We start from the raw sequence: 14,086 nt of genomic DNA on the forward strand, positions 1-14,086 counted from the left end.
AACCAAAATTTGTTTTGAAATGTTTTTGCACATTTTATTCGTACAAACATATAGAGAAAAGAAATGGACTTTACAATCAAGACTTGAAACAGTTTTACTAGTATACCAATATGAAAATCTAAAGGTACAAGTAAAATGTTTACATCTAATTGTAAGAAAACATTATCTCTGTATAATTGACTTACTTGGATCAATTATATTTCCATAGAGAAGACTCAAAGTAAGCATCACCGATAACTCCCCCATTACACCTGGTTCTCTCAACGTTCAGCTAGAGTACTGCCTGACACAACATACATAGAAGGTAAATATACAATTCATTAAAAATTCAATCAAATTAAAATTTGTAATGATGAATTATTCAAATTTGCAATTATTAGATATATACAAATCAAACTTGTAATGAAATATGTCAAAATGACAAACAACCAATTGACTGTGACCATAGTTTGAGTAATAAGGTGAATGTAACGATGCTGCTGGTGCTGGTAAACAAAAAGCTCATTTTAATCCTTTTGAAATATTCGACTTACTGCAAAGTGGGTAAACAAAGTTTCTGCCTTTCATTCCTGGCGGAATTTATTTTTTTCCGAAAATCTGAATAATGTACAGACATATATTGTAACATTTTAACAGAACTGATATAATTTATATGTATATATATGAAAATAAAGAGATTAGGTCTGATTGCAATTGAGATAATTTTCTTCCAAAGAGCAACGGACGATGATGTCAACAACCATATGGTAATGTTCGGTCATTCACAATGACCAAAACCAAGACCGTATAGATTGACTATAAAAGACTCGACATGAAAAAAAGAAAAAACAATAAGCTTAATTTATACTAACTTAGGCAACTACAGTTGACCGAAGTTAAAATGTTGTAAATCTATTTAACGATCCAAATCACGGGATAAAACAAAAAGATGAGTTAATTGCACAAACTCTTAAGTTTTTTGATCGTTTGAGTCTAGATTTTTCACCAAATACAGTATTGTGCACTACCGGGCGACTTTGTTTTGTACTCATATGATGCAAAATTCATAAAGAACTTTTCAAATATAAAATATATATTGCAATGGTTATTTATCACATTTTCAGATATATTGATGATGTTCTGTCGCTTAACAGACCATATCCCAATGAGTGCTTACATCTCATATATCCTAGTGACTTGAGATAAAGGAAACTACAAAAGGAGAAGTTTTTGCTTCATATCTTTACATTTTCCTCGATATTGACTCGGATGGACAACTATAAACTAGAATATATGACAAACGTGATGATTTCAACTTTCCAATTGTCATCATTCCATTTACAAGCAGTTACATACTCTCTGCTCCATCGTATGGCATTTGCATATATCAGTTAATACGTTACGCTCAAGTATGTTAACACTTTTTTTATTACAAGGGATGTTTTCCTTACACAAAATCTACTCCATTTGAGTTATGTCGAAAAACGACTGAAATCGACACTACCTACCTTTTACGGTCATCCTCACTAACTTGTTTAACCGATACGATATGTCTGTGTCTCAACTCGTTAGCGACATATTTCGCGGTCTTGGACCTTTAGCTTGTAATTTTACCTATTGCATCATACTGGGTATTTCCGATTTTGGTTGAGTGTAAATTCGCATGGCGGGTGATGCATGTATATCAGGATACTCTTACCCCGTAGACAAACCCGTTCTTGCTCCTTTTTGGAGGTATACGATTCACTTCGTTTTTGTCTATTACCTTGATTTGTTTCATGACACCCCCACAAAAAAAATCGGGAGTGATCTTATGTGCTCCGGAAGGGTAAGCAGATCCTACTCCACATGTATACTCTGACGTGTTGCTCATGTAAAAACAAACCCTGTGATAAGTCTAATTCGGTAGGTCACATTCGAGGAAAAGAGGACGGTATTGTGGTTACGACAATTGGAACATAAACGTCGTCTTCTATGTCAGATATTCCATAACCGTCAAACAACTCGTGATGGCTTCCGTAAAATATTCGAAGGGATGATTTTAATTTCCTCGCTTGGAACTCTTAGTTCAATAGCTTCCTTGTAATCTTCAATCATATTCCAAGGACATCATGATAGTAAATGCAAGATCTGGAATATCGTATCAACTAGGGGATAAATACTGCATATGCAGGCGCTGCTTAATTGTTGCTTCATAGATATGGAAATTGGGAACTGAAATCATCTCTTTTGTCGTAAATTTTGTTCTAAACCGACCCTCATTGTAAATTTCTAGACGTAATTTTCGATAAAAGGCACATTAACGATTATCAAATACTCCACAAAGTAAGCATTTTGACAATCAATGTCTCTTCAATGATGCTCTAAGTCTCATGTTTTGAAAATCCAAAACCTGAAACAAAAAACTGATTAAACCAAAAAGGACCAAACTCAATCCAAACCAGGACAAGAAATCAGATGTTTGTTTAAAGGCTTTCCTAATCTATAAGGTACATTTTCCCTTGAAACATTTGCTTTGCTGGTTGTATTTTTGGTGCCAACTCTTTGAAAGGCCGTACATGTGAAGTCAAACAAAATTGACAGTTTACGTACACAGAAACAATAACATTGGCGACATTGGAAAGCAATAATCATCGTGTATTTAGTTTGAACTATCAACACTTGTACATTTAATTCATAAAACGGTAGGACAAACAATACCCACGGTCACGCTCTAATTACAATTAATGTGCAGTGGACCTTAGTAAATGTTATTCCATAAAAAAATGACACACTGACATAGATATGACATAAGAAATTTAATTTGAATGAATAAGTCTTTGAAGTAGCATTCAATCATAAATCAGACACCACTGACTAAATAAATAATTATATATAGTAAGTCTGTGATTTAATTGATAAATCTTCCACACCTTACATGACAAAGTTTAATAGTCTCGCTATTACAATTTCGTGTATCATTTAATTAAATATATTTGTGAATGTAAAGGCAGATAGTTTTGTACAAAAAGTGACGGAACCATTTTTGTTAAATTTAAACTTTATATCATTCATTACAACAATTTTTTTGAAAGTCGATGAACTCATGATGTCCTATGATGAAATAACCTTCATAAGGTTATTCATTTTGTTTAACCATGTATAGAAACAGGAGCAGTTTTAAAAAGTAGAACGAAACATGGTTATTTGTTAAACGGAATATAATTGGGAAATACAGCTATGGTTATACTGCTAGGTTGGGTTTCTTTTTCAGGAAGCAATTTGTAATTATTTTATTATAATATTATATTATATTTACTCTCATCTACAGCCTGCAAATTTGTGATTTCAATTATAAGAAACGCTGCTCTTAAAGATTTCGAGTTCTGTAACAACCACTGATAAAAAAAATCAAAAAGTGTCTATAACAAAATCTATTTTGTACTTTCTGATCTATGCGTTATCGCATGTCCCTTTATAAGTTTGATTTTTTTTGGCATACAACCGTCATTTTTTAGCCTAGCTGCACTCACCGATTTTGTTTATATCACAATAACGCGTCAATCCCTTTTTCTTGAATCCTCGATCTGTAAAACTTTTGCTATTTATTTCGTTATTATAATGCTTATCTTTTTCTGATTTTTATTGCTTGTTATGCATTCAGCAGTCATTCCTCTTTTTTTGTAATATCCATCCAAATTTAAGAAAGATACGAATAAAAACTAAGAAGGCAACCTAATCGACCGAATCTAACTCATTGGGGACATGATTTTGCGGTCTTCGATTCTAATATAGCAGTATAGTTGTCTGATCTGTAGTTTTATCGAGTGTGTCTTATTCCCGACTGTGAAATTTTGACTGAGCATGGCGGGTGAAGCATGTATAGCAGGAGACGCTTACCATATCTACGCACCCGGTCGCGATGTTTTCAGAGTTTTTGCGAACCCCTCAGTTTTATTTGTTGCCTTGATTTCTCTCTTCTTTATCGCTATACGAGATTTGGACAGAGTTTATCTATTGTAGACTTAATCAAACTAATTTGGTATTACACACAACAACAACGAAGTACCAGTAAATTATTAATAAATTATATTAAGTTCAAAGACTCAATGTTAAAAAAAACCATTTTATTTACAGATGAAGAACCATGCATTTTTTCACTGTAGCATAAACTGCTATGTTTGGCATAATGTTATTTTTTCAACGCATTAGTACATTTTCTAATTAACAAGTGTGTTTACAATTTTAGAGTTTTGTTTAGGACATAGGCAAAACCCTAAGTTGGACAAACTATATCCATTCCCTCGCCAACCTGTGGAAACATATTTTGCAACATTTTCCTAAATGTGTGTTGCACCAAAAAAAAATAAGATGCTTGAAATAGACCATGCTGGCTTCCATTGCTTTATTTAAGCAGGCATACACGTTACTACGTTGTTGTTCCTTATGCAAAAAAGACTTTAATTGGAAAAAAAGTTGGTAATTGGACAATGAACTATTTTTTAAGTCGCGCATTTACATCATCTTAAACTACATGTGAAGCAAGAGCTGCTTACCTTTCCTGAGCCTCTGAGATCACCCCGGTTTTTGGTGGGGGTCGCGTTACTCAGTCTTTAGTTTTCTATGTTATATTTTGTATATTGTTGTTTGTCTGTTTGTCTGTTGGTCTTTTCGTTTTTTTTTTGCCATGGCGTTGTAAGTTTTTAATAGTTTGAATGTCCCTTTGGTATCTTTCGCCACTCTTTTGGTAATTGGACAATGAATTATTTTTGTTTCAAGTCACAAAATAACATCATCTTAAACAACTACTATCTATAATTTAACATTAAGACATTTCTTTGGACACTTACACTCTCCGTTATATACAACAAAAGACAACGGTGACTGTAAAGACAACGATACATTAATCGAAGAGAAATAATTAAGGGGCACTTTTTTAATAACTAAATTGGATTGAATGTATGTTTTACGTAAATATATGCCCAATTAACACGTGCATATATAAATAGATATAATATAAATCATGCAAAGCTTAACATTAAAATCAAAATTAAAAATGTCAAATAAAAATGAATTACTGACATTTTTGTAATTTCTGACATCAAAAATGATTAATTTATTGAATTCATATGGTTTTAGTCGCATCAAATTATATAATATATACAGTTTAATTTCCGTGGACATGAGGGGGAAAATCCCAATTGTACTTAAGGGTGAACTTAGGTGAAATTAAAAAAATCTAGAATTTAAAATTGATACTATAAGTCAGAAGAGCATTAATTAAAAAACAAAATAAGCTAAAAATATTGATAGGTTATGGCATATTTATTTTTTTTTAAATGGCGAGAAAAGGCTGACTCGGACTTATAACTTATATTAATTGGTATTAATTTGGTCTCAAATCGAAAGAAAAGAAATATAGAATCTGCTTAAATCTTGGTAAAATGAACTTTTATGAGCTATTGAAGTCTTATATGAAAAGAAAAATGGGTGTTATAGGGCAAAATATTTTACCCTGTATCGATAGAAAAAAAAAAACAAAAAAACAAAAAGGAGTCCGAACATCTGACAAAAATTCCTAAACCTGACCTAAGTACATCCTTAAGTTAAATTCGTCCACACTTTACTATTTTATGAAAATCATCTGTTTATAGTGTTTACTGATTGATTATAAAGACATAAATCACATATATGTTCAATGAAGTATTTTTAGCTTTGATTCTAAAACATTTTGTCAATGAATCAAAAATATATACTGCGCAGGTGGATATGATATAAATGACGTCATATATATGGAGGTGTATTAGAAATCGAACATACGAATGACTGTGTGACTTCTACTGGTAAACACGTGTCCTGTTTTAAGTCGACAAAAACTAATTGTTAAGAAGTACACTGATTCATATAATAATTTCAACTTAGTAGAAATAATGAATGCGTGACATTTTGATCTACAACATATAAGTTGTATCATGTGGATTACTATTCTAACTAAGAGTCGTATTTAAACTGGCACTGACAATCTTCTTAATTGCTGACAATTGCTGTCACTTCACTAAATAATTCTATTTTACACAAACACTGTTCTAACTAAGTTATGAGGAAGACCATCTGAAATAGACACCTCATAAGTTTTACGATCATCATCACGAATTGGTTGACCGATACGATATATCCGTTGCTGACCTCACTAGCGACATGATTTCGCAGTCCTAATTCTTTAGATACAAGAATAGTTGACTAATCCTGCAATCACCGATTCTTTCTCATTCCTGATTGTGACATTTTGACTAAGTGGGGATTTGCATGGTGGTTGATCCACGCATATCACAGTGACACAGTCGATACACTCGGTCTCGCTCCTTTTGGAGTTCATGCGATTTTCGCAGTGTGCGTGTTACCTCGATTATTCTTCTTGATCGATGTATGCGATCAGTAAACTGCTGTTCCCTGTATTCATAATGTGCTTACATCTGATATACCCTTTTTTTTTTAAATTGCAAGAAAGAATACCACAAATAAAACAATACTACTTTATATCCAGACTGTTTTCCTAAACTTATTTAAAGCAGAACTATCATCGAGGATCTTTAACAAAGCCGATGAATCAGTTTTTCTATTGTCAACTTTACATTCCATCTGCCCAAAACCATTGCACAACTGTTTATGCCAGAACGTATTGTCTAAATGGTAATTTCGTTAATACGGGTAAACTTTTAACATAGAATATGATCAAATAAGTAACATCGTAATAGTGAACAAGTGTATCATATCTTGGTAAATCAGACAGTCTTTTTGAGTAATGCCTAAAAACACAGTTTTTTTTACAAACAACTTTGGGTTGGTTGTGTTGCGTTACATTGGTGGAAAGTTCGAGTTACAGATCTTAAAAGACCTTACATTTCGAAATAGTTATAAAACAATGTAAAAAACTTTACTTTGAATTTTCTTACATCTATCCTAGTCTTTTAATTGCATTAGAACACTCAGTTTGCCTATGATTTTAATTGATTAATTCCGTTGCAGAAATAACAGATGGAATTGTTCGAGCACATAAATAGATTTCTATTAAATATTGATTACTAAAGTATGTATTTCCGCAAAGATATATATAAGAAGGGGTAATTGATAAATCAAGAACACTTCTTAAACAGACATCGGGTCCGTTTTGCTAAACTATCAAACATTAAAAACGCTATAAATTGAGTTATCTTTCGGTAATCTATTGTTTTCTCGTGTACAACCCCATATTATTGATTCCAAATTAAAACAGCTAACAAATTTGTTTTGTATAGGGATTCGTGTTTTCACGTATTATAATACATGTAACTTCTAGTCGGAGTAAATAGGTTCAATATCGTTACCCAAAATGAGTCCATTCCTGGTGTATCAAGATCTTTCATGCTTTAGTTACAGCGATATGCCAAGCAATGCAGGCATCGGATATAAGAATATTTAAAATCGTAAGAAGCTATAAAAACGAAAACAGACCAAACTATTATAGAAAAGAACTCTCAGTCAAAGTAAAATCCTTTGTAAAATATGACATAGAATTCAAATTTATTGAAGAGCACTGGTTTTATAAAGAATATGAATATATGATGTGATAGACACAATATTCTCTGTAAATGATTATTAACAAATGATATGGCTAGATATAAAGGTTCTTGTTTTCTTGTAGCGTTGAAGTAGTTTATCTAAGAAGAATGCGAGCCTTTGATTTACAAGTACAGTGTACAGATGACAAGAAATAGGTCAAAGAGCATATAAAAACATGCAACAACAAAACCAGACAAAAGTTAAAACTCAGATTACCAGCGAGACAGAACTATGAAGACTATAAGTAAGAAGAAACAGTTGTTAACTGATGTTTTAATCTTGTAAATCTATTTGAAATATACAAGCCATGTAAAGCACCAGAGAGAATCGAATGGTGAAGACCGGGTGAGTCGACAAGTTGAGCATTTCCCTGCAATACATGCATCCCCCGCATGCTAATTTATACTTAATAAACTCAAGACACAATACAGAATAGGACACATTCCAGATCATCCAACTATTATGGTGATCTGTGAGTTGAGACAAAGTAAGCAAAGTATAAAACACAAATGATCCAGTGCCCCGACTTGCTTTTTGTTTACATCCGGGTCATCAATGTTGTACGAATCAAAAGTTAGAAGGTAGAGTGTCCAGTTTGGGACTAGAAATACATAGGTCTAAAAACAACTCAAAAGATGGTAATATTAAAATAGTAAGGCAATAACTTCACAAAATCACACACTAGGACTTAGATATAAAGCAAGATGAAAACAATTTTAATAACAAAACAGATGGATAAAACAGGAATTAGATAAAAAAAAAGGACATTTGTTCGCTGTTAAAGATTTATGCTGACAGCTAATTATCATTTTTGGAAAAGTATTTTTGTTTGGTAACCACGTTTTCCATCTTTCTCAGTTATAGTTTTTTTCTTCATTTTTACGATACAAAGCTAACTGCAGCAAACCACTAACTATCTGTTGTATTAACAATCTAGACATATTTAACTGCACCAGGGTAATGCTCTTCAGTGATGTTCGAAGCCAAACTATTTGGAAATCCAAAACCTTATAAACACGTAAAGTTCAGAAGGAAAGCAGGTGAAAAGTAAGAACATTAAAAAATCATCAAATATTGATTCATCACGGCTTCTAATAAAAACAAAAGTAACAAAAATACACAACTCCAAAGCAAATTCCAAAACGGGGAGTCCATAAAAACTGACAAACTCAAACGCTATCAATGAACGGAACAAGCTAAAAACAACTGCCATATTTCGGACTTGATACAGACATCTTCTGAAGGAATGGTGGGTTAAACCTTGTTTTATAGCAAGCTAAACCCCAACTTGTATGACAGTTGTTTATAATTCCGTTATATTGACAAAATTGATAAGCAACCCAAGCAGAAATAATAGGTTAATGTGACAATAACTGGGATCCAGCAGCCAAAACTGTGTCAAAATACATCACAGACATACAACACAGCTGACTAAAAAATTCAAACAAACCTACAAATTAATATAACAAAGACGCCAACAAAAAAGATGTTGTAGATAGTAATAAAATTTTCATAGATGCCAGGATTAAAATTTTATTAGCAAGACGCGCATGTCGTCTACAAAATTTTGAAAATGACGTCACCAAGAAAAAAGTTGTTTTTCGTTGCTTGTGGATACGTATTTAGTATATATAATATAAGTACAAGGGTTAATGAAATAGAAACAACACCCTTTGTGTCCGAATGATCGCATCTCAGGACCCACTTGCACCAGGAACGCCCAAAGTGAAAAGTCATAAAAACCGATGGCGGAATGCATTAATACCGAGTCACGTCAAAAGTCATACTTCCAAAAGAAACACAATAGCACAAAGACAAGTAACGGGGAAACTAAAGTAAAATTAAAAGATACACAACTTCAGCACCTATAATCTATAACTCAACACCATCTTGTATAACTTATTAAGTAGACACTGAATATTTATCTATAAGGTCTTGCTACTTTCCGATAAAATTTTTGAAAATAAGAACGAGACGTCCTTTGACAAAACTGGGGAAATGTAATTATCATTGACTATAATTGATCACAATTATTGATCACAATTATTAAAGTAATTTAACACAATTTGTAAATGAAAATAATTTCAATTGCTTTTAATGATAATTAAGTTGATTACAAGCATTAGGTAAGGTGAGGGTTGACCCCGTCACATAGTTTATGTGCCTGTCCCAAGTCAGAAGCCCATAGTTCATGTCTGTCATAATGGTTTTTCGTAAATTGTTTTGTTATGAATTAGGCCGTTATTTTTTCTCAATTGAATTGTTTCATGTTTTCCATATCGGGGCCTTTTATAGCCGACTATACAGTATTGTTTTTTTTCTCATTGATAATACTGAAAAGTGTACGGTTGCCTATAGTTGCTTACATCCATTCGTTTGATGTGTTTGAGCTTTTGATTTTGACATTTGATTAGGGACTTTCCTTTTTGAATATTCCTCGGAGTTCAGTATTTTTGTGATTTTACTTTTTACATCCACTTCATTTGAAATTGGGTGGATAGTTGTCTCATTGGCAATCATACCACATCTTCTTATTTTTATACTAAATAACCTGTTATTAAAATTGAATTTTAATTAGTATCACAATTACATTCAAGCAAATTATAATGTTCCATTTCAAGATATGCATAACCATTTTATAAAGATACAAAACAGTTTATGTTCATCAGTTCATATATTATTATTAATAGAAAAAGACCGTTTAAAAATATTTGTCCTTTATGGACATATAAATTGTCATCCGTTTCGGTTCTTATATATCCCCGGTTTTCAAATACTCGGCTATAAACATTCTTGGTAAGGTCATTCTAGAAAAGCGCCTCGCACGCATAAAATGTATAAAGTACTGTTTTCATTTTTTTGAAGAATTTTGACGAACCTTTCAATTTGTTATCAGACCATACATGTGAAGAAATATTGGTATTTTTAGATTTAAACACAAGAAAGCCTCATTCAAAAAAGAATCCAATTAATCATCATAATTAACTAATGTGTGAAATGTCCTGAGGTCAGAATTTGGAAACAATTTTGGCTTGGGTCGTGGTGTCAAATAAATAGTTACATTATACATTTGTTACAAAATGACATCAGGTCAGAATTAAGATATTAGTATTATCAAGTTAACTTCTACACTCCTTTTATGATTTTAAAATGTAAGTTTGAATTTGATAAATTACTTTGGAAAATTAATTAAAATACTGGCATAAGAAAAAAAATTGTAATTGTAAATGATTGAGGATTTTGTTATGAAATTGTAAGTTAACTAATTACTTATCATTTACAAAAAATTGACCCTATGTCTGATGTATATTTTCACTGTACATCAACTGTGCTTTTGAAAGACATAACTATAAATACGTTGTATGAGTAATAAAACCTAAATAGAACAGTCAAAGCCGTCAAAGTTCAAATATTTTTGAGAAAATTACAACCTTAGTTTGAGCAAAGAAAAAACTTTAATCAATTGACAATTCATAGCAAAGTGCATCATACCAAAATACGCCAATACACTTCACCACTGTTAACTGCAGATAGTTACCTTTGTAAAAACATGTAGTGAAATATACATCTGATATGATTCATTATAAATCACATTCGTTTCCTTAATTGACTTCCCAAAACAAAATCTTGGAAATCAAATAATTTAAAACAAATCAATTGTGTAGTGTTCGTCGCAACCAAAAGGAGAAATTAAAATAATAACCACCAAACCCCTCAAAGATCAACTTTTTTCAGGAAGTTGCAACTTTGATTTTGTACCTAATTTGAAAACTGAATCCCGAAAACGCAAAGTTATTGGTCTTTACACCACATAAACTACAAACATTAAACTGAAGTCTGTGTCCAACTACAGAGTTTCATCAACAAAACGCATAATATCTTTAAACCAAAGTAAATGTTATTCAAAGAAGCTTCAAAATAGCGAAATTTTGTCAATCCACAATATTTATTTCCCCACAACCCAGCACTTTTGTGTTATAACATTATGTTCTTATTTTTTTTGTATAGGAACTATTGGTTATAGTTTATTTATTCTAAGTATAAAGCATAAATTCATGTGGTAATATTTAAATTAGATAAAGAACTGTAGGTGTTTTGAACATAAATAATTTGACGTGTGAGTAAGCATCCGAAAGCAGCAAACCACCAACACAAAATTACCAAATAGACTTTTAGACGTCATGTAAGTATAACAAGACAATTTGCATCAACTATCATTATTCCAGGTTATAACTCTAAAGGAATTGTATTTGATCACTCAAATGTCTTTCCCGCTAAATTATATAACCTTCTTACTTAGAAGAAAAGGGCAAATATAATGCATTATTATGCAAATCTTTATCGTTCACCCGTTGGAATTTAAGTCCAGCCGTTAATGTCTCACCAAACTAACAGAAATAACATACACCGAAAGCGATATCTTTTAGCTTGACATTTTGCGACAATATATGCGTCCAGTTGAGTAGATTAGATATTTCTACAAACAGTCGGTATCAAAAGGGTACTTTTGCGCACCCGGCTGAATCAGCACCTGGCATACGGTCTCCCTCCGCTTGGAGTTCTTGCGTTCCAACGGGTATGTTCCTTATATTCCATCAGCAGAGGTATCGATCTACATACAAATTAATTGTTTTCAATCATGAAAAATCTTTACCTTGTTAAGAACCAAACTAACTCAAGCGACAAAAGCACCGAGAGCGATATCTTTAAGCTTAACCTTTTGCTCGACAATATATGTGTTCAGTTAGGTAAATTGATATTTCTACAAACAGTTGGAATTCAAAGGGGTGCTCATGTGCAGCCGTCTGAATGAGCGCCTGGAATACGGTCTTCACCACTTGGAATTCTTGCGTCCGTCGAGTATTGTCCTCTTGGTATGTGTAATAGAAAAGGAGTTGTGTGTTTTGAACATTGATAAACAAATGTTGCGTCTTATTAAGACCACTCTACCTACTGTCTTTTATTAAAAAGTATAGCTTGCATTATTTGACTAATTCCTTTCTTCGTCTAGTGTATTATATGTATCATGATATATAGCGATTTCGAGATATAATAAATGTGGAGTACATATTAATTTAGATACAACGTAGATAAGGACAATCATACTTGTAATACAATTAAGAGACAACATTAATACAATAATAAACAGAAGACAAAAGATTGAGGGCAAACTCATGTGCTCCGATAAGGTTAACAGTGCCTGTTCTACTAGTGATAACCGCCGTGTGTCTCATGTTGATACGTTGACGGGTCTTAAATAGGAATCAACTATCAAACGATAGCGGGAAGGCCAATGTATCTTGTCTTATCCAACTTGACCGAATATGACAGATGAAATGAAAAGAAACTGTTCGGGACCAAGGATAGACAAGACGGTTACCGATGGGAACAAAATTGACATTGAAACATAAAACAAAACTAATGGTGAAGTCAGGTGCTACGGAAACGTATACACTTTCTGCTTACGCTCCAACTATTGATATTTACATTATTACCTGGAATTCATCCAAACATTATTAAGCAGTTGCTCTAAACTCGCATATCGATACCGTTCCCTTCGCGAGATTCGAGACACCAACAGCAAGATCGCCTGAATTATGCATTTTTTTTTTTAAATATAAAGCTTTTTAATTTGATAAAAATTAAATCAAATACTTATAAAAGATGGCCATTACACATATATAAAAATAATTAATTTCAATGACATTATTTCTTTAATACATATTATCATATACTGTTTTTGGTTATTTGTGTTGCTTCCTCATTGATGTTTAGCCAACATCTCTATTGCTTTCATTTATAGTACTGAGAGATATATGAATCAGTAAGTTGTTCCTTCTTTCTTTCTTTTTTATATTTAAATATTGTAGGTGATAGTTGACGCTGGTTTTTTTCTCTCTCAAACCGGTTATATCGTCATACATAACAGTGATTATGCTGAGCTAAATTATATAAAAGACGTATAACATTAGATGACCTGACTGGAACGACATGCGCATATATATTTGTATTGTTTTTGAATAATTCTTTAAACGTTTAAGTTATTAATAACTCCCTGTCTCAATTTTTATATTGTGGACTGAATAATAAGTATATTTTTTTATACGATGCAATAAATAACCAGTACTGCTGTCCGAAATAAAATGACATTAGCTTGAAATAAAAAATGGTATGTTAGATACTAATTTGTTATACAATGTAAACAAAAAAACAGTAACATATTAGATTATGTATGCTGTAATTTTATTTTTAAATATTGAGGTATTTTTTATTAAACAAATAAATTATTCACCAATAAAAAGAGTCAATTTTAAATTTAATTTATATAGTATCATATCTTTAAAGTTTAAATGATTTAATACCACTAAAATTGATTTTCACTGTTTTTAAAACAAGCTGATAATGATTTATATCTAATACTTCATATAAACTTATAAAACATTGATTTAAACTTTTATATTTCATATGAATTTATGTACATAAAATAGTATGCAACATAAAATTCCAAAAACGACATTCAGAAGCACTT

The 14,086-nt window shown here is 31.9% G+C and overlaps 1 protein-coding gene across 2 annotated transcripts in view; it reads right to left on the reverse strand.

Moving 5' to 3' along the window:
- The window catches only part of LOC127711053 (carbonic anhydrase 6-like), a 45,457-nt gene that overhangs the window by 31,178 nt on the left and 193 nt on the right, over positions 1 to 14,086 (reverse strand). For both annotated transcript variants that reach the window (XM_052217008.1, XM_052217009.1), the window contains exon 2: positions 186 to 283. In XM_052217008.1, coding sequence (XP_052072968.1) covers positions 186 to 246 — 61 coding nt within the window. In that variant the 5' untranslated portion in view covers positions 247 to 283. The remainder of the gene's footprint in view (positions 1 to 185; positions 284 to 14,086) is intronic.

Source organism: Mytilus californianus, unplaced genomic scaffold, assembly GCF_021869535.1.
Source record: "Mytilus californianus isolate M0D057914Y unplaced genomic scaffold, xbMytCali1.0.p SCAF_8, whole genome shotgun sequence".
NCBI classification, from domain to species: Eukaryota; Metazoa; Mollusca; class Bivalvia; order Mytilida; family Mytilidae; genus Mytilus; species Mytilus californianus.